The sequence below is a fragment of the Carlito syrichta genome, unplaced genomic scaffold (genome assembly GCF_000164805.1).
Source record: "Carlito syrichta isolate Samal-C Ts95f unplaced genomic scaffold, Tarsius_syrichta-2.0.1 Scaffold304386, whole genome shotgun sequence".
NCBI lineage: Eukaryota > Metazoa > Chordata > Mammalia > Primates > Tarsiidae > Carlito > Carlito syrichta.
In genome coordinates this window covers 162958-187518 of record NW_007248482.1, presented here as the reverse complement: position 1 = coordinate 187518, position 24561 = coordinate 162958, and the positions used below count along the sequence as shown (strand labels likewise).

Genomic DNA, 24561 nt, shown 5'->3' with positions numbered 1-24561 from the left:
AATTTGGTATAAATTCTAAAATGTCTTTTATTAATATTTTTACAATTTTACACTGATTGTTCATGTAGAAACAAACCAGCCAAAAACTTAGAAAAATACATCGTGTAGTGGCACAGTCACGGCTCACTGCAGCCTTGACCTCCTGGATTCAGGTAATCCTTCCACCTCAGCCTCGTGAGTACCTGGGACTACAGGTATATGCCACAACACCTGGCTAAATTTTTTTGTTTGGGTGTGTGTGTTTTTTGTTTGTTTTTTGTAGAGACGAGGTCTTGCTATGTTGCCCAGGTGGGTCATGAACTCCTAGGCTCAAACAATCCTCCCGCCTCAACCACCCAAGGTGCTGGGTTTACAGGTATGAGCCACCATGCCCAGCAGAAAAATAAGTTTTGAAAGAGATGTAGAGAAAGTAAGTTCCGTTCTGACATCCTTTAGGCCTTCTTTCTGATCTTTCCTTCCAGTATTCACTTGCTGTTCTATGACCCCTTTCACAATTCCCTAAATTCTTGACATCCAAAGAAAAGCAGATCTCCTAGGTCACTCAAACAGGTCAGAGGGAAGGAACACACAGGAATTAGAATGCCATGGCACCTGGGTAAAGGAGACACTTTCATTCTTTGAGACTTTCCCCAGAACCCTCAGAATCAGGGGTAGTCGGTGGTTTCTCCCTCTCCTGGGAGAGTCCCGTGTTGCCAAGGACTGTTCCAACTCTGACCTTAACTTCGTTTGCATTTTTTAGACCTTTTATTCTTCACTTCATCTACTCTGCAATCAAATCCACAAAACAGAGTGCTTTCTAAAATAATATAAGTTACCTGAGCAAACTGTTTCCAAGCACTTGATGATGTAAGCTTGCCGGTTCCAGGCCTATGCATAGCTGCCAGAGTATAAATTTCTGCAGTGATTTTTTGCTTGGACCTCAGAAGAGCTAGTGTGGTCTTGGTGTTCAATCCCGATGGGTTTGGGTTACAGGAACTAATGCACCATGAAGCATAAACCGAGGATTTGAAGGTGGCCTGTTGCACATAATTGGGTTTTGTATAATTCAAGAAGCACCAACTCACGGTAGTTGTTGTCCGCAGACTGGGGAACTGAAGAATCTGCTGGAAATCTGCCACATCCGTGAAAAGAAGAGTTGAGTTTGCCATGTTCCCGCTCGGGCCAGAGGCCATGTGGACCAGCATGCCGACAGGCCGCTTCTGGTCCTTCCCTTCCTCTTCCGGCTGACTGTCTCCCATTGGCAACGAAGAACTCTGTGGGCTCATGCTCATGTCCGATGCTGTCTCATCAATATCTAATTCATCTGAGGATTCCTTGCTTTCCGAAGGCCCACTAGACTTTTGCCCTGGAGGGGGTCCCCTAGAACCAGAAAGCATCTCCCTGCCTGGCGGCAATGGTTCCCTGGAGGGCACGCTAGTAGAAGGATGGTCTTGAGATGAGGAGGGCGACAGAGAGGAGAAGGAAGATGACCCTGACTGCAAGCCATCCTTTGGCTCAGAAGCACACCCTTGTCGCACCAGTTGGGGTTTCTGGGGACGGGAAAGATCCTTTTTGATGTCTGAGTTGGTCAGCTCCACTGCACTAAGCTCCTCGACAATCTGTCCATACATCTTTTCTTCCTTGACCCTTTTCTGTTGCTTTGTTTCCATGAAGAGCTCCAAGCTGCTGGCTGGAGAGAGCATTCGCTTGCTACCTCCCAGAGTGGCCACACTGTCAGAGGTGGAAGGTAAACACAAGGGGATTGAGGATTCCAGGCCAAGGGGTAAGGTCTGAGGTGCTTTCCAAATGGGGTATTTTTCCAAGCCCGCATGCTGCCCCAGCACCTGGGCAATGTTGAAGCCTATCCCTTGCATGGCTGCATTGGTGACCAGTGTTCTTTGTGTCATATTCTCGTCGACTTTGCATATGACAATGGCGGGGCTATTCTGCCCAAGTATCTGAGAAATGCTCGTGTACATGACACTTCCATAGGATGGTACATGTGTCTGGATCCGAACAGGAACCACCGTTCCCGGTAAGGACTGCAAAGGCCCAGCGTTTGCTGAGGCAAAATCTTCTTGAAGAATCTGCTCAGAGGGAGTTTCAGTTGACTTACTGCTCTGGTCCAACGGAAACTTTGGAAGAAGGTTCTTTGAGTGTAACCCTGATGTTCCTGAATAACACGGGTAGGCCTGCTCTTTCGTGTGTGGGTAATCAGCTGACTTCTTTCCAGCATGCTCTGTCACATGCTCTAAGGGATAACTAGAATGAATTTCTGCCTGGAAAGAAGGCTTGCCATAGCTTTTCTGAGGGTGTTGACCAAAGGGAGGTGGGAAATGTGCCTGCCACCAGGGAGGCTGCTGAGCTGGTAAATGAACCATACAGACTGTAGGATACTGAAACTGAAACAAAGCATTCTGGATGGGAGAGAATGGAAGAGCCTCTTGATGCGGAAATAAATGTGGCTGTTCAGATAAGTGCTTGCTTGCCATGTAGGATGTTGGCTGGATCAGGGGGTTTCTTAAAGTCTCTTGACTGTCCATGTGCATGATCTGTGGCTGGGCCAGGTGGAGTGGTCCTGAGTTCAGTGGAGCACAAGGACCCACCTGTTTTCCTGGGTCCTCAGCGGAAAGAGGAGGCAGCACTGCAGACGGGCCGTGGTGCCACCCGGACCTGAGGCCGGCATGCAGGTGTTCCAGCTGTTCCTGTTTCACACTCTGATCCATGCTGGCCTCACCTTGGGCGATTTCTGGGGAGCCACTGAAGGAAGCCTGTCGCACCAGAAAGCACTTCTTCCTCTCCCGGGATGGTGATAACGTTGAGGCCGCTGTTCCCGCCACGGGAGCATGGGACAGATTCCCGTAATCAAATGATTTGCTCCGAATTTCAGGGACTTCCGTTGGGTGAGGACAAGGCATCTGCTCTGACGAGCAGCGTCGCATCTCTTTTTGGTGGTGATGACCCGGGACAGACAATGAGTATGAGCCAGCAGGGACAGTCAAAAACTCTGAATGCTTCCCAAAGTCATCTTGCTTAGGAGCAGCAGAGAGCTTACCAGTTTCCTCTCTTTCAAAAGACATTGAGAAACTGGAGCTGTGGGACAAGTTGCTTTCTTGGCTGGGGCTGCGAGAGAGGCCGGTGCCTGCGGATTCAAAGCTGGACTCCCCTGAGGAGTGCTCCATATCTGCAAGTCGCAGACGCTTCTTTTTGGGTGGTAGCTTCTCAGCGGGGAGCTGGGACAGAGTCTCACTTCTCTGGGGCCACTGAAATTCCTCCACAGGCTTCTCCGGCTCTTTGCTCTGGGCTTCTTTCTCCTTCTCTGGCTTATCAGGCTCCTCAGTCACTCGAATCTCAGGAACCTGAATGTTGTGCTGCCGGACCAATCTGGGCTGTGTGTGATAAGACTGCTGTTGGACCTGCTGAGATGGAGATGGTTTCCCAGCACTGTCGGCACCATCCCCGGGTGGAGCCCACTCAGGACTCACTGGGGCTTCTGAAATCTCACTGTCACACGTCTCTGAAGGGGAAGGGGCTTTATCCTGCATACAAGCCACTAGTTCAGCTGACTCAGATCTTTCAAATGAATTAGGTCGGCTCAGCGAGTTTGTGTGCTGAATCACAGAAATCACATTTCCAGGAGGTTTCCTGCCCCCCAGGTCTGACATCTTGTCTGAATCAGTGGCTGAAGGTGACTCCTCTGACCCAAGAGATGGACTTCCAGACTGCAGCTGAGGTCGACATGGATCAAAGCGTTCAGAGTGGCCATGAGAAACATTCTCGTGTCCAACCATGACAAATCCACTCCTTACTCCTTCCTGCATCTGCAGTTTGGGGTCATAATCTGAAGCCATTATGCCCATAGGAGTGCTCACGATGCTGCTGCAAATCATGGGGGTATCCTCTTCATCTCCCACACTCTTCTCTTTCCGGCGTTTTCGATTTTCACATGTGGTTCCAAACATACTTGGTACTCCCTGCAATGGCACCACGGGATCCATATAATATTCACCTCCATGTTTGAAAGAACTCAAGCAGGAAATGTCCCTGTAGCTCTGCTTTGGTGTTTCAGGGTCCTCCCACTTCTTATAGGGTTTCCGACAGACATCATAGTCATATCCTACTCTGTCTCCAGGACCCAATTTCTTTTCCTTCAGGGATGAACTGCTGATAGCCTTTGACATCCTGCCATGATGCTCGACCTCCACATGGCCTTCCTGGACTGATGGAAGCTCAAACGCAGCCTGTCTTCTTAACATGCGCTGAGGGGGTATGCCCACGGTCCCTGGATAGAACACGTCGTCGGAGCCAGTCATTCTTTCATCAAAGGAGTGACTTCCTCTCAAAGAAGGAGGAATACTTAAATTAGTTGCTGAAGAAGTTGGCATTGAGTTGCTTCTAATGAGGGGTGAAGAGTCTACAGGAGCTTCTAAAAGAATCGGGTTGCTGCCTTGGAAATTCGCTGGATAGAGTTTTCCTTCATTCCTGATAGGTGGTAGAATAGCCTGGGGCTGTCTGGATTCACTGTTGAATTTAGTGGATTTCAGTATGTTTGTCTGACTGGGATCGAGTTCACCCTTGCTTGAGATCAGCTGTGAAACAGGCTCTTCAAACATCTTGACATCTAACCTGGTGTTTACGTGAGGTAATGGTTCCATTATGCCCTTCCTACCCATTGCGGCACGCTCCTGACTTGTGGTTGTAACACTGAGTGCATTTCTCGGACTTAGCCGACAGTATTTTCCAAAGATGATTTCTTCATAAGACTTTGCGTTTGTGTTGGGAGGGCTTATCTGCTGCTCTGCACTTTCTGAGCGAGAAAAGTAACCAGAATCAGTGCTTCCTTTGCTGTGCGGGCTCAGAAGGTTGAGAGATGGCTCAGAATCTTGTCCTTTTTTCTCTGACAGTCTTAGTGCAAGTTTCTGTTTTACTGTGTGCGAGTCATCAGCCTTAGTATTTAAAGACGGATTTGGTAGCATATCAGGGCCAATGTACGGAGAGCTCTCGTTAGGTAGAGGAATCCCACTTTTGGGAATAATCAAAATCGGCACCTTCATCGGACCTCCCAACGATTCTTCCAATGACCCGTGATAGCCACCTCTGCTCGCAATGTCCAGTGGGATAGGTGGGCCAGGACTCATTTTGTCAGGAGCCTCAGCAAATAAAGAACTTTCCTCATCTGTGTCCGTACTCTGTTCCCCATCCGAATGTATTTCTGCTTCTACATCAATAAAACCAGCCTCTAGGTCCAATTTAGACACAGCTGACTCGGTGAAAGGTACTAATCCTGCCTTAATTGCATGGGCATGTGACTTCCTGTGCTTGTACAAATTGCTCTTTGTCTTGAAAGAGAAACCACAAGGTATGCATGGATATGGCCGCTCACCAGTATGGGACCTGATGTGTTTTTTCAGTACACTAGGTTTGGCACATGCCCTGCTGCAGTAAGGGCAAATGTACTTGCCGGGCTTTTTGGGTTTGTGCTCTTTCTTGTGAGCATCTTCTGCCTGTTCTATGCTTTTCTGGGAGTACTGGCTATAAGCAGGGTTCAGACTTGAGATCTTTTTTCTAGGATAACCACCACTGTGGCTGTGTATAGGGAAAGGAAATAAGTCCTCAGAGGCAACGGATGGCAAAGGGCCAGGGAAAAGCCACGGAGGGCCTTCAAGGCTCTGATGTGGTTTGTTGCTGTGCATGACCCCCTGTGGCAATGAGTGCTGAGGGAATGAGAGTGAATGTTGGCATGAGTAAGGACTCGGACGGTGTGGTGGATATTGCTTCTCTGAGACTTGCTGCACCACTTCACCAGGGGAGGCCAGTTTCCCAGAACCAAACAGTTGTGCTGATGCTGTGTTTCCGATTTGCTCAGGATCTATTTGTGGTTGCCGCTGTCCTTCTTGACTGCCAAAAGTGCTCATCTTAATAACAGCTGATTGTTCCTGTCTCCATCTACCTGATGCTTTATCAGTTTCTCCAGACCTTGAGGTAGCTTTTTGTCCTAGAGCCGTGTCCCCAGTGTCCATTTTGTTACACAAGGTCTTAAGTGCTAGTTCCCCTGAAAGCCGTGCAGACTCATGGAGTGTCTCCAAAGCTGTGCTTTTTAAAGCTTGGTTGCTTCCATGTTCCAGGATGTCTGCAAGCGTGCTGATTGCTCCTTCTCTTTGGAAACTTCCACACCCACACTGCAGTCGATGGGCATTAGATGGTAATGTCCTTGGACCAGGGCTATAACACAGTTCTCTCCATTGTAGCAATGTCCACCCAAAAGCTAAGTGCAGATCTCTAAAGATTTCTTATGGCATTTGAAAACTTTCAACTAGGACGAGATTGGGATGATGAATAGTCTAGGAGAAATTTTGCCCATCAACTAGAGCAAAGTTCAATTGCCAGCTTCACTAAGATAAAATGACCTGAGGGAAAAGACAACAGAAAGATATTATCATAACAGCTATCAAATGAGAAACCAAAGCCAATTTTAAAAAACCAACCAGAAATTAGACAAATTCACAATGTTTCTCTCCAAGGAATTGTTTTTATTGTAGTTACACTAATTCCTCAGTCAAAGGATATTGATTTCAAACTTAGCATTAGGCATAAGCATAAATCTTTTCTATGCTTACATTTTGGTCACTCTTTTAAATACTCCCTAATTTTTGTTGAAAAGTATTTGAAAGCGAACTCTTGATCTATATTATTTATCAAATTATAAGATTTTTTAAAGCCTTAATTTTTTTTTTTTGAGTTGGAGTCTCACTCTGTCGCCCAGACTGGAGTGCAGTGGCCGCTCCCGGCCACTGCAGCCTCGACCTGCTGGGCTCCAGCGATCCTTCCGCTTCAGCCTTCCAAGTATCTGGAACTACAGGTACGCGCTACCACGCCCGGCTAATTTTTGATTCATTGTAGAGATGAGGTCTCGCCAAGTTGCCCAGGTGGGTCTTGAACCCACGGGCTCAGGCAATCCACTCACCTCAGCCTCCCAAAGCACGAGATTACAGGCTGAGCCACCGAGTCCGGCTCTAAAGCCTTAATTAAAAATTTTAGAGTTATTAACCAAGTATTATGACTTGAATGCTGAAGTCTATACAGAGACATATTTTATTGTATATTTTAATAGAAAATATATAATATATATTAATATAAGATATACATATAGTATAATTATAAATATGTAAATAAATATATAAAGTATATGTTTTATATATTATATGTTTAATATATTATATACTATATTTACATAAACATAGATAAATTTGATAGCTTAAAAACAGCAATTAGTAAAATTAGATCAAGGCTATAAAAATCAAAAGTTGCTAAGAACTTCAGAAAAGGTAAAAGAGTACATCTAAGCAAAATAATTATAAAATTTCTATAATGTGAAAAACAAAGCCTATTTTGGGAACAGTTTAAAGGGATAGTTTAAAAATCAAATGATTACCTGAACAATTTAGAGTTCTCATGGGCATGATTGTCCTGACGCTTCCTAGGTACAAAATAAATGCAGTTAGAAAAGAATGTTCCATGAAACAACAGAATGGCTATATACAAATACAAATTCACATTTTCATACAAATTTGACTATATAGAAAGTTCACAATGCTATATGCCCTAAAACAAACAGCAACAGATTGCTTTAGAACACCCTACACTAAAACAGAAAACCTTATATTGACACTGTCACCAGAAATAACTCAAAGAGAAAATTCTATTTTAAAAAGTCACAGAAATGTGTTCTAAGATAGAAGATTATTATACCAAAATATCTTAGTTTTTTGACACAATCAGCCTAGTTCTAGCTCCGTGGACATTGAAAAATTAAGAATAGTGAGTTTTTATTTTATTTTATTTTATTGCAATAATAGATTTGTACATTTAAAAGAACAAATTTCCTTTTTAGGAAATTTACATCACAGCAAGGTAAAAGGGTCCTCTAGATGATGGTGGATAGCTCAAGACGACTTGACAGCAGTTGTGTGACTGTAAGTGAATACTCAACTTCCTTAAGAGAGTAGTCACTGTAGTACCCAGAGGATTCTCATAACTTCAGTGTTACATTGTACCGATTATGATGAATGTGGAGATGTCTCCTTAATAGGTAGGGTAGCAGTGTTCATTAAAACAAGAAAGTTAATATACTTTGACCCAGAAATTCCATTGCTGGGAATATATCCTTACAGACGGACCTTACAAGCATACACCAGTATGTGAATAAGGATGGCTGAAATGAACTATGGCTCAACTGTAAAACCGACCCATTTTACATCAATGAAGTACAGCTACACTTGTTCAGGGAATAGTAACATTAAATGCAAGAAAAGCCTACTGTACCCTACCATGTCTGTTATCATTCTATTTGTGTAAAAGAGAAATAGGCAATAAACACAAAATTCCTGTGAGGATGCCAAGCAATTTTTAACAATAGTTAAATCTCGGAAGTGGAACAAGGGTATCAGAGGAAGGAGAAAGAAGAGATTTTTACTTTTCACCTTATGACTTTCAGTGACTTTAAGTTTTACTCTTCCTAACATGAGCGTGTTTTACCTTTTGAAATAAAAAATTGGGCCATAATTTCATAAAAATACTCTCATGGAAATATACAATGGATTCCCAACCCCAAACTCAAGTGCTGATCTTACTTTAATGGCCAATGTTCTCTCTACTTTAGAACTCAGCTGTGAGGATGAAGAGAGGAGTTGCACTTTGAGAGGTGAAGCACACATGAAAATTTTCCTTTAGGTGAAAAATCAGTAGCCCCCAGATATTTGTAGCAAGACATCTGTAATCAAAAGTCCCTTCTGCTAATAGCCATGAAACACAATAGATCTGTAAAGCAGCTGTCAAAAAACTACACAAGGATATTAACCTAAATTTGCTAAAAAGTTTTACTACTGTATTTAATTCCCTCCAGCCCCTCAATAATTTCTTTACACATTCCTCTATAGGAAATGAGGCAAAAACTGGAAGAAAAGTGATGGCCTCATAATAGTCCAAAGCAAATGTACTTCTGTCAATTCCAGCAACATTGCTAACAAGAGGATGACACAATGTTGAACCTAAATTGGTTGGCTTTTGTGCTTAATTAACTAAATATTTAAGGTTCATGTAGACACAACCTCTGTCAGACTTTTAGAGGTAAATAACACCCTCTAAAAGGAGATATAGTATATTTCCAATTCAAGACAGAAGCATGTGTGAGTCTTCAATTAGGACTCAGAGCTTGAACTGAACAGTTTCTAAGTTACTTTTAAGATTTACTATTTTAACATGGTATTGATCTATGTATGAGGGTCCATGGCTAATCATAACAACGATAATGGCTATCATTCACTGTACATTTGCTATGTGCCAACAAATACTGTTACAGAGATTCATATACATTATCTTATTTGTTCTTCATGACAGCCCTATGCTATTACTATTATATGCCTGTTTTACAGTTGAGAATGATGCTTAGGGAGGTTGAGTTTCAGAAACAAAATTTCATTGACCTCTGACCTACAGTCTCTATTAAGTTTTATAATAAATTAAAATAATACAACTTCAATAATACTCTCTCCTAAATATTTTAACCCCAATATTTGAAGTGTATGAACTTTTAATGGTTTTGGGATGATCTATGAGGACAACTTCCAAAAACCTGGAATTTATTTATAAAAAAAGTATGCTTATTCCTACACGTTTAAACTTCAGTGATCTTTGAGGTACTCTCCATTTGATGCAATACACCTATCAAGACTCTTTTTCCACTGCTCAAAACAGTTTTTGAACTTGTCAATTTTGATACCATTCAGTGCTTCTGCCATTTTTTGTTTCACCTTTTCCACATAGGCAAACGTCTCCCTTTGAGGATGTTTTTCATCCAGGGAGACAAAAAATTAGTCATTCAGGGTGAGATTGGGTAAACAGGGAGATGGGGTATGGGGGTCATGCTGTTTTTGGTCAAAAACTGCTGAACACTCATTGTGATGTGGGAAAGTTATTTGTGTAAATCATCCATCATGAAATGGGCAAACACGTTGAAAGAATCTCCAAAAAAAAAAAAAAAAAATCCACTGCGGCCAAACAGTCTCTCACAGCAATGCTAGCTGGTACACTGATGCTATGTGTTCCTAGAACACTTACCTAGCAAGGAAAGCCTGTACTACAAGAGGCCTGCCCTCCAATCTTGCCTCATATATGAGCTTTGCATGTTTGTCCTACAGAAAATGGCCACAAAATACCATTTTCTAGAAATCAAAAAAATCCATAATTTAATAGTATATTAATTTATGAATGAGAACAGCATCTCGTAAAAACATGAAAAATTCTCATGCAGTTTGTTTTCCTTTGTTCTTTGAAAATCATTACTTTTTTTTTTTTTTTTTAAAGGACTGGGTCTTGCTATCTTACTCAGGCTGGACTCAAACTCCTAGGCTAAGGGATCTTCCTACCTCAGCCTCCAGAGTGACTCCTGAGACACTGTGCTTAGTTTGAAAATCATAAGTTCTAAGGAAAATAAGACCCTCACAAGCACAAATTAGGTATCATTTCCTACCTTTTGGTTGACAGAGAACATACAATTTTGCTTAAAACATAAACTTCAAGTCAAATACAATTTTATAAAAAACCACTGTAATAATTTACTTAATAAATGATTAAACAAAATATAATGTTTTCATTTAGCAATCAAGTAATATTAATTAGACATATTTAATTTTTTATGGCTTACACTAATACAGTAAAACCATTCTTATTCATTAAGGCCATATCATACACCAAATAAAATTCAAAGTCAATAATATTTTGCTATCAGAGAATATACTAGAAGATGAAAGAAAGTGACTTACATAAAATTCCAAATGCCTAATAGTCAGAATAAAACTTATCTAGAACATTAAGTTAATTGTTTAATTTTTAGAAGAAGGAGGCTAATCAGAAAAAGTCACATCTATCATTTCATTTAAAAATAAAAATCAATTTTGCTAAGTTTAACATAGGATCATTCTATATTCCAATAGCATTTATGATCCAGAAAGTTTTAAAAATTCAAAACACATTAACTTAATTATGCAAATAGCTTCTGTCAAGAAAATCTTTTCCTTTTAAATTTCAAAGACAAGCCTGCCTAAGATGCCCCACCATTTTGTCAGGAAACTAGATAATATCCTGCACCCTGCTTTCTACTCCTGAGTAGCTTGAGAAGAGCTTCCATTTTTGTGTCCGTGCTGGATGGAGGTCCCAGCAGTACAGGGACCCCTCTGGGTCCACATTCCTCTGACCTGCAATGTCCAACTTTTCACTTCAGTGAAAGGATCACTAAGGAATTGAAATCATTCTACTTCACATGAACCATGTAGATTAGATTTTAAGTATATTTGAGGGTGTATTTTTCTCTCCAAATTTATCCTTGGGGAACCTTCCACTAACTGCTACCCATAAAATTCTTCCCTTGGGGTTTTGGATACATATAGAGAAGGGTAAATGGGAGAGAAAATGAGGGATAGGTCCTTTTGGAAAATGATGGGTCATTTTGGGAATTTATTGATTATATTCATGAACTACTGAAAATGTGGACTGTTTGCATTAGTCACTTGTCTACAGCTGCTTTATTCTGAAAACTGAAAAAGTTTTGTAATGGAAGGCATGTGCATTCCTGTGCTTGGCATGTCTTTCTCTTTAAAACCAAGCAGGATTTGAGAAGGTTCAAAAGTTCCTTTGCTACTCTATTCAACTTATACTGAGGAAAAGAAATTCACTTTAGAAATAATAAGACTTTCAAAGTTTAATTCAAGGTTAGATGATGACATTTGTCTTTTTTATTAGGTGACACTTCTACTAAGTGACGTAGCTCTTCCAAAATGGCATAAATTCTTGAGCTTGTGTTATTACTAAAATGTATGAAAATGCTTATAGATGGGAAAACATTTTTCTAAGTATATTAGAGAAGGAAGTCTACATTAAATGGATCATTAAGTCTAGGAAAATATTTTCTTTGTATCTCATAATATTACAAATCATTAAATGTACCATTGTATCTACTTGCAATTTTAATTGTTTAATACATATCTTCTTAGTGCTATAAAGAACTATAGTAATATGGTTAAATATAGCTACCTTGTTTCTCTGTGATTATGTAGATTCAATTAATTTTTCAGATTCTCTAATAGCATGTTAAAAACAAATTCCAGCTTTCCCAATCAATTGATACATCAAAAAAAAAAAACACAATATGAGAGCATTCCCATATGAAAATAGCAAGTTATCAGTTTATTCACTGAGATTTCCTTTTATGGTAACCAAACCCATGCAAAGTTATTTTTGACACCCTTTGCCAACAAAGGAGCGGTATTCCAAATACAGTTTTGTATTCACATTTGAAATTTTCCCTAATGGTTTTGAGTGTTGTAAAAGGAGTAAGATATTTTACCAGAGACTAAAACTCAGAGGATATGACTTTCAGGTTTCCTGTAATGGTGCTACAGGCCACAGGAATCCTCCGATCAGTGAAGACAGGCTTTGTTTAGTAGGTTCACCACATTTTTCACAGAGGGTATTGTTGAAAAAGATACTACCCTCTGCCTGGCTATTTCACTGATGATGGAACTAAAGAACTGAAGCAAAGGAAAACGATAGTACGTGGGAGCGCTGGCAGTTTTTTCTAAAAGTGTGCCCTCTTCTTTGGCCACTCTTCATAGTCCCACTCAAATAAATTTGGCACCCAGTTAAATAATTTCCTCAGACAGGCTCCAAAAGGAAAGACACAGAAACAACCTCGTGGATAGACCTCCTCAGAGGTCTCTTCAGGATAACAGCTGGGTGGGATTGGCAGGAAAGCAGGCTTGCTCTACAGAGAAATAAAGGACCACAGTACCAAGTTGTCAATCTGGGATCTTGTGCTTAGAAAAACACTATCTGAGAAAAAATTTTACCTCAGGAAATTAATCATTACTTGAGTGGTGACAAAAGTCAAGTGAGCATTAAATAATAACATCCTAAAAAATGATATAAAATGACTGGCAATGAACACTACTTCTCTACTTCCAATACTGTAATAATAAAACAGTTTTAAAAAATAACATGATCATTTGTCCTTTTTTTGAGAATTAAATGACATTATACTTATAAACTTATATGTCTTGTGATAGTAATTAACAGATGACAGTTTAGAGGTGACATCCATATACTTGTTTTTGAAATGTCATAGCTTGGTTGTAAAATATTTTAAGAAATACATGAGCATCACGGAGCACTGGAGCTGTAACATTGGTCCCACTACTCTGACAGTCATTGCTCAACCACTGTACAGAGTGTACATGTTCAAAGAGTACTGGATGAGGGGAAAAGGACATACCAAAAAAGCATGACCAGTGCCAGAGTCCAACTGAATACAGACTTATTTCCACAGGATGACTTTTTTAAAAAGTACCTTCCTGAGAGCCAAATTCATTATAAATGCTTCTTTTAGTAAAAACTCCTGTTAGTAACCACCTCAGTTCTCCCTAAAATGAGCAAGTTGCCACCATGAGGAGAATACTGTATATTCTATCAAATCCTGCCAAGCAGTGCAGAAGACTTTTGGAAAAAAGTAAAAATATTATGATGATCACCCTCTAATTTGGCTTGTTTAAAATTCTAATTTGATATTTAAAACCTAATGGAAACTGACCTATATTTTTCTACGTGGGCTGTAATGAAGGCATCATTGCATGCATCTGTAGAGTTTGCGTATTTAGTCAGGACATTTATGACTTATTTTGACTATAGCATGCTACATTTAATATTTTCCAATAAATTTTAAAATAGTTTTTACAACTGTGATTTCACTTTTCTACTGGAATGTTTTCTCACTATATAGTAAAGGTTATTAGGATTTACTAAGTAGAATTTCACATGAAAATAAAATTCACCAGAGAGAGATTCTCTCAAATGAGACTGTTTCAAGTAAGGAGGTTATGATTAAAATTGGTCTATTATGAAAAACAAAACAGAACAAAACTTTCATAACATTTTTCTCTCTCAGTGTATGAGTTCATGGTAGGCCCAAACAACTTTTCAAGTTTAATGTAACAACAATGGAATAAAATAATAAATGTTAGTTATTAACCTGTTATCCTCATATCAAAAAACTGCATCACAACCGTCTTTGATTTCCAAGATGCCAACTCTCCCCACAGGAACTCATGCACAACTTCTGGGAATCTAAAAGATGAATAAGAAGATTTAAAACATGATGACACCTGTAATGCACTTAATACACATGCTCATTCTTCACCTGCAGAACCTCCTTTTTTAGCAAAAAAAAATTGGAACTACATCTCTCAAAAGGTCTCCCCCTCCACCCCCAAAAATAATTTTCTTTCTTTTAACATGGTTTAACTCCTTTGAATAAATACTTGTGTTAAAAAGGAATTGACTGTAATAGCAAAAATGGAGAAAATTACTAATATAACGCTAGAGTTAACACTTCATGTATTGAAATCTGAAATTGTGTCACTGTAGTTCATGATATCATTGTGCCTTAAAGCTGAGATTTTCACAAAACTCCTTTGGGTATAAAAGAAACTAAACTTCATACTTCACAGAATGAAGTCTCAGATAAGCTCACTGTAAATTATTTTCTATAATTTATTTCTGCAGTATTCTCTTCTGTGCTAAAATTAGTTTCTGAAATAGGAATCCCAAACCAAGCAAAGTAAAATCCTGAGACCTTACAAACTCCAGTAAGCAATGAAAAAAAAGGATTTTTTTAATATTCAGAATTAATTTTTATCCAAGTATGATTCAAATAAATGCATGAAAAATCAAACTACTTAATCCAAATAGACCAATCATCTTAAGATGGTTTATCTCCCAGTATAAAAGACCCACATAACAATCACTACATTACCCATAGATGATGGATTACATATTTGCTATTTTAAAAAATGATTGCTTTCTTCCTGACAAGTTATAACCAAACCCCTCATAACATGAACTGAAGCTTTAAGACATGACAGTTACAATGTGCCTTTCCTCAGTACCGCCACTTAAGTGCTTAAAGAAAGCAGTTTGCTTTAATTTCCCCCTTCCTTTCTGCTCATCACTGCAGTAGCACTTCAGGACACCCTGTGCACTTTGAGACATGAATCATAAGCAAGTAGGCCCACTCGGTTCCTCAAAAGACACAAAAGGTGCAAAAATAGCTTCTGCAATTGAAGCAAGAACCACGTCAGCAACCAGATGAATGTGGGTGGTCAGATAAGATTCTGTTGCTGCAAAGGGCAAATTATTAAGTGAATGTTAAATTTATTTTCTTTTTTAAACTTTATTCTTCTTGCCTCATATCAACCATTGCTGGCACTCAAAATGATACCTGACAAGCTCTACTATTCTCAAAATTAAAAGTTTCATCAAAGCCTAAGAGCATGATTGATTAACACTGAAGGAATAGTAAAAAAAAAAAGACATATATGTTCTATAAATAATTAACTTTATCTATATTTTTAGCCAAGTAAATATTACTTTTTAAGAAATCAAATAAAAGTGCTTCAAAAATATAAAACAGTACCTTAGTAATATGACCTAAGCTAAAGTAAAGCATGACAGTCCTCAAAAAAAAAAAAAATCACTGAGTTATTTTATACTCTGAGCAAAATGCACCCAAGACATAAATGGGCCAAGATTCTAAAGATAGAGCCATTTGTAGGAAAAATAACTTGCAGTAATCAGTGACTACCCATGACTGGTAATCCCATAGTCACTGAACTAAGAAGCAAGAAAGGAAAAGGATAGCTTAATTCTCAGTTAAGCCAATAGCAACATCCACTCCCTCCAGAAATCATCATTCCTACCAACAGCCTCCACAGTCAAAACAGAGCACTTGAATGCCCCTCTAACAAGTTATGACAGGGCAACATTCCCAGTTCTGACTCTCCTTTTCCAGTCATACTTTATGGGACTATGGATGCTCGGAATGGGAATCAGTCCTCTCATGACATGCACATGCATCCAAAATTCTGGATTACAGAAGATCCCTCTTTTCTACCAACAAGAGGACTTGAAAATCAGTTCTATTGCATGACATACCATTCATGGCCTCTTAAACGTTTGGTTTTTCCTTGAAGAATAAAAAAGCAATGGTAATCATGTCCTACTTATATTTTACCATATACAAAGTTCCAGATAATTAGTGTGATTTTAAAGTAAAGATTCAAATTATATTAACATGAAAGATATGATGCCTATTTTAGCAGTTTTGTATAAATCATTTTGTTGGAAACTGAAATTAGCAATGGCCTCTACAAGGGAGGTAATTATTATTCATATTAAAATGAAACATGAAGATACCATCTCAGAATATTAATTTTTGCATTAATTTTAAGTAGGTTTTTGTGTCCCAGTTTCTCCACCAAAATAAAAGAAAAATCTTTCCTCAAACAGCTCTTGATAATGTAAGTGTGACAACAACTCATGCTTATGCCCCCTTGAAATCAACAGTTCAAATAATATGCTATTTAAAAATGGAATAAAAGAGAAGAGATTGTCATTTCCTTAACTTTACCTTTGGGTTATTAGATTCATAAGAAATTAGCAGGCAATAAAACCTGAACATTTAATAAAACTAACACATTTTCAGAAATAGTGCTAACAAATCTTGTTAAATACCTCCAGGTCATTTAAAATTAATTCCTAAATATGAGGTGAAAATTACCTTTTCCTTTACTTAGCACAGGATGTTTTTTTCTGTTGACTTGCAAGTTTATGGAAGAGACCCTGGAAAGTGTTTTCCAATCCTCCATTTTTATTTGTAATAAACACTTGGGAAGTTTGAGTATTACCATTTTTATCCCAGTGGTTTCTCAGCCTTTTTACTCTTAGAAGAAAAAAAAATCCTTGGCATTAGATATTTGTTCTTATTATCATTAAACTAAGCAAGTGTTGGATTGGTCTAATGATTGATGATAAATTGATAGGCAGATAGATAGATAGATTTTTTAAATATCCATTATTTATTTTCACTCACTCTACTCTTACAAATTATTTTAAAACAATTAATGGTTTAATGGCTAATATTACTTCTGGATGAATCTTGCAGGTGGTTAAGGTTTCACTGGCAAACCTCTCACACAACTATAAGTATCTATCACCCTTGTTTTTTCTGAGGTTAAACAAATATACACCATATCACAATTTTTGAAGTAGGATAAGTAATAAAGGAGATTAATAATTTAGAAGAGTGATAAAATAAACCAGCTACACTTTAAATGAGAGTTGTCATCATTAAAAATAATTAATGGCACAAATTCTATGAAAAAAAATGGCAAATAGGACCTGGAAACAAGATATGACGACTGCATTTCTCAGTTAAAAGGAATGTTCGAGCATGACACGTTTAAAAGAATGAACACTACACTACTCTTCATCCACTACCTAAGAGGTACTTTAATGTTATAGTAGGGAACGTAAGAGATTCCAAAGAAGTGGCTAAAGATGGGAGGAGGGCACTGAAAGAGAAATCAATGTTCAAGATATGCTCTATCAGTTTCACAAGCTTTTTGTAGAGGCATCTTTTCTACGAAAAAGGCTCTAAATGGGCCCACTGTTCCACTTTCGAGTATCTGGAGCAGCAAAGCAAACAGAGGTTGGGAGGTGCTAGAGAAGGCAGGTGAAGGCAAGCAGGTGTGTGAGCACATGCACACACACACACACACACACACACACACACACACACACACTTTGATCAGTATGATGGCTATAAACTTAGATTTTTAGCATGGCCCCTGCGCAAGGATGACGCAAATTCATGAGGCATTCCATATTTTAAAAAAAAAAGAAATAGTTTGGACATGAAGGTAAAGGCTAGGGTTGGGTTTGGAATTTAAAGAATAAGAAAAAATGTTAAAGAGATATGACTAGCAAAAGGGAAAAGTGGCAATTTTGGAACATGGGGCAATTCATGACTGGGTCAACAACATAGAAGACTGAAAAGTCAAGAAGGTACATGAAGAGAGACTCTCACAGAGTTTCCACAAATGAAGGTTGTTGCAAACAGTACCAATTAGCCTACTTTGCCATGTTGAGACATACAGTTCAGGGTTTGGGTCCTAGAAACCTCCTGTAAAAATGATACCAAAGCTGAACTTCATCTACTGTTGTTTCTCAGCTGGTAGTGAAGGAGCATAGGAAAGACACAAAACAAAACACCGTGCAAAAAGTACCCGGGGGAAAAAGCAAATACACGTGCGTTAGTGATTCTCACTTAACTATTTTACAACACTTTTAGACATTTATTGAATGCCTACTATGTGCCGGAAAATGGGTTAAATTTATAAAATACAGGAAGAGCTCAGAGCTTTAGCAGACAGACATTTGTGAATAAATAAGTTCAACAAAGTATTTTAGGTGCTTTGACATAAATATAAACACAGTATAAGGGAAATCACAAGAAAGATAATGGTCAAACTTATCTAGAAAGTTAGAAAAGGTTTTATATAGGCAATGACACCGAGATAAATTTTAAAAGAAAACTATATATGCTAATATCCAAAAGTACAGTTCTCAATGTTAGATTTAAACATATTTGTCAGATGAAGTAAAACTACAAGACTTGGCCAGTTTCAGTGGCTCAGCCTATAATCCCAGCACTTTGGGAGGCCAAGGCGAGTGAATTGCCTGAGCCCTTGGGTTCGCGACCAGCCTGGGCAACTTGGCAGGACCTTGTCTCTACAATTAAAAAAAAAAATTAGCCCAGTGTGGTAGCACACACCTGTAGTTACAGCTACTTGGAAGGGTGAAGCGGAAGGATCGCTGGGGTACATCAGGTAGTTCATGGGGTTGGTTAGGGAATAAGGTGTTCTAGTTAATAAAGCCTTATGGTTCGGTAAAGACCACAGAGGAGATTATTTTTTGTTTAAACATCTGCTAGTGATTATTTTCAGAAATACACTAGCCTTTGTCTTGAGTTAATTACAGTCTACTGAACATAATTTAATCTTTCTTTGATGATGTGAGATCATATAGTGCTTTCTAGTCATCATTCTCCATCTTGGCTCTGCTCCACTAATGTTCAAACTTCTCCCAACATGTGTGTCCTTAAACATATATCATGTTTTTTCAGATCAGAGTTATAACTGAGGTTTGTTTCCTTGACCTCGTATTTGACATCAAATAAGTCTTATATCTGATTTGATTTAGGAGCAAATATATAACTATAAACTTCTATCACCATTTAATTGCCGAGCTTATTCTAAAGCATACAGGGAGTGTTCAGTACCTTGAAGGAATTTAAAAATCATTGAATCCATCAGATAACTGGCAGATGAAAAAGGTAAGAGACATAAAAGTCAAAATACCAAGGGTGCCAAAAAAAAATGTATACACACTTTAAGAGATGTGCATCATAATCAAAGTATCTGGATGCTGATTGTAACCACTTTGAGCACCTCTTGTAATTGCAGGAGCCAATCATGACTTGAATTCATGTTAATGAGCATTACAATTTTAATACAGTTTTTTTCTTTCTTAAAATGCTTAAAATACTTGCTAAGGGACCCATAGCTCATTATGATGGTTCTGGTCGATAGTTAAGATCCTCCAACCTTCAAGTCAATTATTTTCCACAATCCATACTAGTTCCTCTTATTAAAGCATATTAATCTGACCCTATTGCAGAATAACTACAGGAGTGAACAATGAAGAATCTTGAACTTTTAATGAGCTAATATATTCATAATCCATAAAATTAAGCAAAGAACAAATATTCCACTGAAATGTTTATTAACTTTTATAGAAAATAAAAAGAAATTCACTAAAAATTTTCTTTTCCAAAATGAGCCAAAATTAGATAAAAAAAATAATTAGCTTCTACAAGTAGTATATTATGTAATATCAAAACCAGAAAAAATTACAACCAATTTTCAGCATAAGTTATTTTCTGTTATAAACTTCTTGTGCTATTATAATACAATTTTTTTTTTTGGAGTTGAACTCTCACTCCGTTGCCCAGACTGCAGTACAGTGGCATGTCCCAGCTACCGCAGCCTCGACTTGCTGGGCTCCGGTGATCCTTCTGCCTCAGCCTTCCAAGAAGCTGGAACTACAGACGCACGCTACCACGCCTGATTAATTTTTGATTTATTGTAGAGATGAGGTCTTGCCAAGTTCCCCAGGCAGGTCTCCAACCCGCGGACTCAGGCAATCCACTCACCTTGGCCTCCCAAAGCGCTGGGATTATAGGCTGAATCACCGAGCCCAGCCTATAATACAAATTTTAAAGTAAATGTTTTAAGTAGAGTCATGGTATCATCTTTCTAAAAGCAAAGATTATTCTTTCATTGACAGTCACTAGAGATAACCTGTTTGGACCATAATAACAGAATTTCACCTAGGAGGCCTGTGGAAATACGGCAAAACTACTTCTGTAAGTATTCCTCCTCCTACTGAATGACATAGTGTCTACATTGTTTGTGCAGAAGGGCAAGGCCAAATAGATGTTTTGTATAATTAAAAATCTTTTTTGTTTTCTCATTTGTGATACATTTTCCCATTTTTATTTTTTACTCCTGCCTTTCAACTCTCTCTATTCTATGTCTTAATGTTATTTTGGTAGGCAAATAACTACTTCTTGCCAAGCTATCTTGTATATTTACTCTTGAACTAAATACTTGGAGGAACAGGGATAAAATCAAAGGTCTGTTGGACTATGATACTCTAGTGAGAAGCATGGCACAACAAAGTCATAACTTCAAGGTATTGTTTTCTCAAGCTTTGTTTTTTACAGTGCTTATGTTTACTGTTTGGTTGCTACAGATATACATAAATAAGGTCATGATTCTTTTCCCAATTTTTCTTTTATATTTGGGTGTGTCAAGACTAGCATTAAAAAGGTCGTTAATTTTGGATTATGTAAACAAGAGAATGGAGAAATCAAATTATAAAATATGCATTATAGTCATAAGTATTTATTAAAAAGGCTGACCTTGCCTGAAGAAAATCCATCTTTTAGGGAAGCGCCTCCGACATCAATGGAAATCATACTCAAAGCAATGAAAGCACAGTTGAAAACTTGAACTGCATTCCCTATTTCACGCTACAAATGATTCTCAGATGTGATGAAAAAAATTGTCTTCAGTCTCCCCATACTAAGTCTACACACAATAAAAATCCTTCAAAGTGAAGGCAAGGCCTATGACATATAAAACCTAACCAGATGGGCGCTACCTACTTCTAATAATTGAACTGCTGAAATAATCAATTCTATTTCCTCTCTTGACAATTTTCCAAGAGAGTGGGGAAATTGGCCCGTGTGCCAGTGTAGAGATATACAACCTCAGGATATCAAAGAACAAATCTTGATTCAACACTGTTTCAGGATCTGTGAGGCACATAGGGTAAGCAGATACTATTCCTCAAGACTTTGGAAATGGGTATGTGGTTAGCACAGCAAATAACCTGAACATCAGTTACTATTAGGGTTTAAGAAATCATGTACTCAAAAATGGCTTGGACAACCAGGTAAGACGAAACAGGGCTAAGTGGCTCAAATGGAAGTCATGCTTTATCCAAATGAAGTAACCAGATAAGCTTAATAATTAATTGCCTGTGCTATCTGGCTATTTATGTACTCCTTTGCCACGTTGATAAACTCAGAATAGTATTCCTATTTTCAACCTCATCTTGGAATATATCATGGCCTACAGTTTAAGGTTAGAAAAGCACTCATGTCTCCAGCAGGTATTTATAAGGTTTTATTGGGCAAATCCTGTCCAGAATTCTAGAATTCCATCTGCTGGCCCATTCTCTCAGTCAAATTACATTTTTTCCAAAGCCCCTATATACAAATGTAATGAAATAAAATATTACTGGAATGCATATTTCATATTTATTTGCATTTGAATCCAGATATTGTCTCATTTATCAAAAAATCTTATATACATATGATTTAAATCAATTTCTATGACATCAAGCATGCATTAAAAGTAGTGTGCATGTATAGATTCAAGATAAATAAGACAAGTTTCCTGCTTTCAAAGACTTACTCTCTAGTGGGTGAGGAAAATATATAAAGAATAAGCTATAAAAACAAAAGAGAAACAAAATAATGAGTGTATCTCTAGAGACAAGAGATTTGCTTGGAAATGCTGAATTTAAGAAACACTATTTTAGGTCTTGAAAGAAGGCTCAGATTTGGCAGGTAAAGATGCAGAAGAAAGGCATTTAATATGAACTCATCCTTGTACCACAAACAAGAGTAAGGGGTGTTGGAGAAACCATTTGTGTGACTAGAACGTCAGGCAGACTGAGGTGATGGGAGGGGGCTGAGAAAGCAGGCATGGCAGAAGGTAAACAGCTTTATCTGGTAGACGCTGAGAGGCCTCAGTGGTTCTGAGAAGACAACTGCCACAATCAGAGACACTTAACAAAACTAAAACTTATATTCCATCTCTTTCATCCCTTTTTATGCAAACTTCTGCAAATGTGTAACTTGAAAACTAATCAAGATTGAGGAACTTCTTTGAAAGACAAGGGAAGCTTGGAGTGAAGGAGGAAAAGATACAAGTAATAAGATAATGGAATAAACTGAAAACAGTGGAAATAAAAAGGGAGCTGAAAAGCATAGACAAAAGGATTAATTTCAGAAGAAAGAATGAACACTTTTCTGTTTTCGACTGGAGGGAAGAAATAATGGAAGCAAAACAACATTTTAGATGGAGAGAAAAGGAACTGAGGGGCTCCTTTAAGATGTTCTTATCTTCTCAGGAAAGTAGAAGGCAAGGTCAGCGATGGGAGCAGGGAACTAGAGCTTGGCTGAGAGGCTTGATGAGTTGGAACAGTCATATTCCCAGAGTCATTAGTGCATGTAAGTCTTAGGAAGAACACTGTTTCTTATTAGGCCATTTAAAATAGTATTTTGCATCAGAATGTATGCAAAATGTATCTGACTTGATAAATAATTTAATAATATATCTAAAAGTTTATCTTTTATTTTGCAATAAAACGGAAGGTGATGAGCTATAAGTCACTATCTATGAACAGTAAATTTAAGACATTTTAAAAAAACTTTATGTGTATTTCATAATTCTATATAACTACCTAGAATATTGCAACAGTCACACTGTGCTTCATTGTATAGGCATTTGGGATATATTTATTGATGAATATCCACTTGTCATTAGTGACTAACCACAAGTGACTCCGTCACCTGTCATTAGTGACTGAGGTGGTTTGTTTCAGTGTATTCATCAATAATTGATCAAAAGAAATTGATGATAATTGTATGCCACATTTTTTCTCAAGTCAGTGATTGCCTAAATATGCATTGCTTAATACTATGGGCAAGGTATGGTGTCCATGCTAGTTTATTAAGCAATTAAAAAGGAGCAATGTGGTACATAATTTCTAATTGTCTACTTAAAATAAAGAGACATGAGGGGAATTTATCTCATCTCAAAATCAGGAAGAATTTTATTTCTACATTTTGGCCTATTTTGGGTTAACTGAGAGGAAGCTAAGATCAAAATTTGTGGTCTTCCCCTAGGAAGTATCTAGGCCTTCTAGGCATCTGTTCTGGTTGCTAACATCATTTCTACCTTTGCTAATATTTCTGTTTCCCATTGTCTTATACAATTAACAATATGTATACTACACCCCCCTCATCTTAACAATGGGGACTATCACAAAAAACATAATAAATGTAGCTAGGAATTGTTTGCAAAATTAAATCGTTAAAATTAAGTTATTTGTATATTTCAATCGTGTTTGGGCAGCACAACTGTGGAGATTACTTGGCTCCATGTATATAAAAAGTAATAGGAAACTCTCTGAATATGTGCCCTTTCATTCAGTCTCAACTGTATTGATTACAAAAAAAGAAAAGTTTTTGTAAATACAACAGAAAGGGAACATGTAACACAATTCAATAGAAACACTAATTACTTTTCCTTCTCTAAGGAACTGCATATGAATAATATGGTCAAATTATATTATCTTTGAGCCATAGTCAAATTTCCAGCTACTGTCAAAGCTCAGCAGCAGACATGGTAAATGCATCTGACATATTCTTGGACATCAATAACTTACAATGGCAGATCCTATCCACAAACTGTGCAGTGCACTGAAGAAGCTGGATGAAGTTTTTGTATTTCCATGAGGCTATAAAATCAGTTTAGAAACACGTACTTTAACAAGTTTTTAATCCATTTGATTAGAAAGCATTATAAGATTCAAATCAATCTCTACTTTTAGGGTAAAGCATCAACTATCCTAAGTGTTACCACAATCCTAAACAATGAATTAAAGAGCCTGAAAACCATTTGCAGTGTCATTTTGATTAACCAATTATATGTAATTTAATTTGATGTTTCTTTTCAAATAAATGTAAATACTAGAGAGTGTATATTTGTAATTCATAACTTGGATTTCAGTCAATATTGACCAATATGTAATATGGGTATATTGGCTTAATCTTTATATTCTTCACACCTATGTAAATAATTTAAAGAACATAATTCAAGCAAAGCAATTAGAAATAAGTCCCCCTGAAAAAAATTGTAACATATTTTTAAAATATACTTTTCTTAGCCGGGCTCGGTGGCTCAGCCTGTAATCCCGCGCCTTTGGGAGGCTGAGGTA

At 38.0% G+C, this 24561-nt stretch overlaps 1 protein-coding gene across 1 annotated transcript in view; it reads right to left on the bottom strand.

Moving 5' to 3' along the window:
- The window catches only part of HIVEP2 (human immunodeficiency virus type I enhancer binding protein 2), an 84232-nt gene that overhangs the window by 17894 nt on the left and 41777 nt on the right, over positions 1 to 24561 (bottom strand). Inside the window, exons 2-4 of the mRNA XM_008059827.1 lie at positions 14057 to 14151; positions 7412 to 7456; positions 816 to 6386 (exon numbers count right to left, since the gene is read on the bottom strand). Coding sequence (XP_008058018.1) covers positions 816 to 5999 — 5184 coding nt within the window. The 5' untranslated portion in view covers positions 6000 to 6386; positions 7412 to 7456; positions 14057 to 14151. The remainder of the gene's footprint in view (positions 1 to 815; positions 6387 to 7411; positions 7457 to 14056; positions 14152 to 24561) is intronic.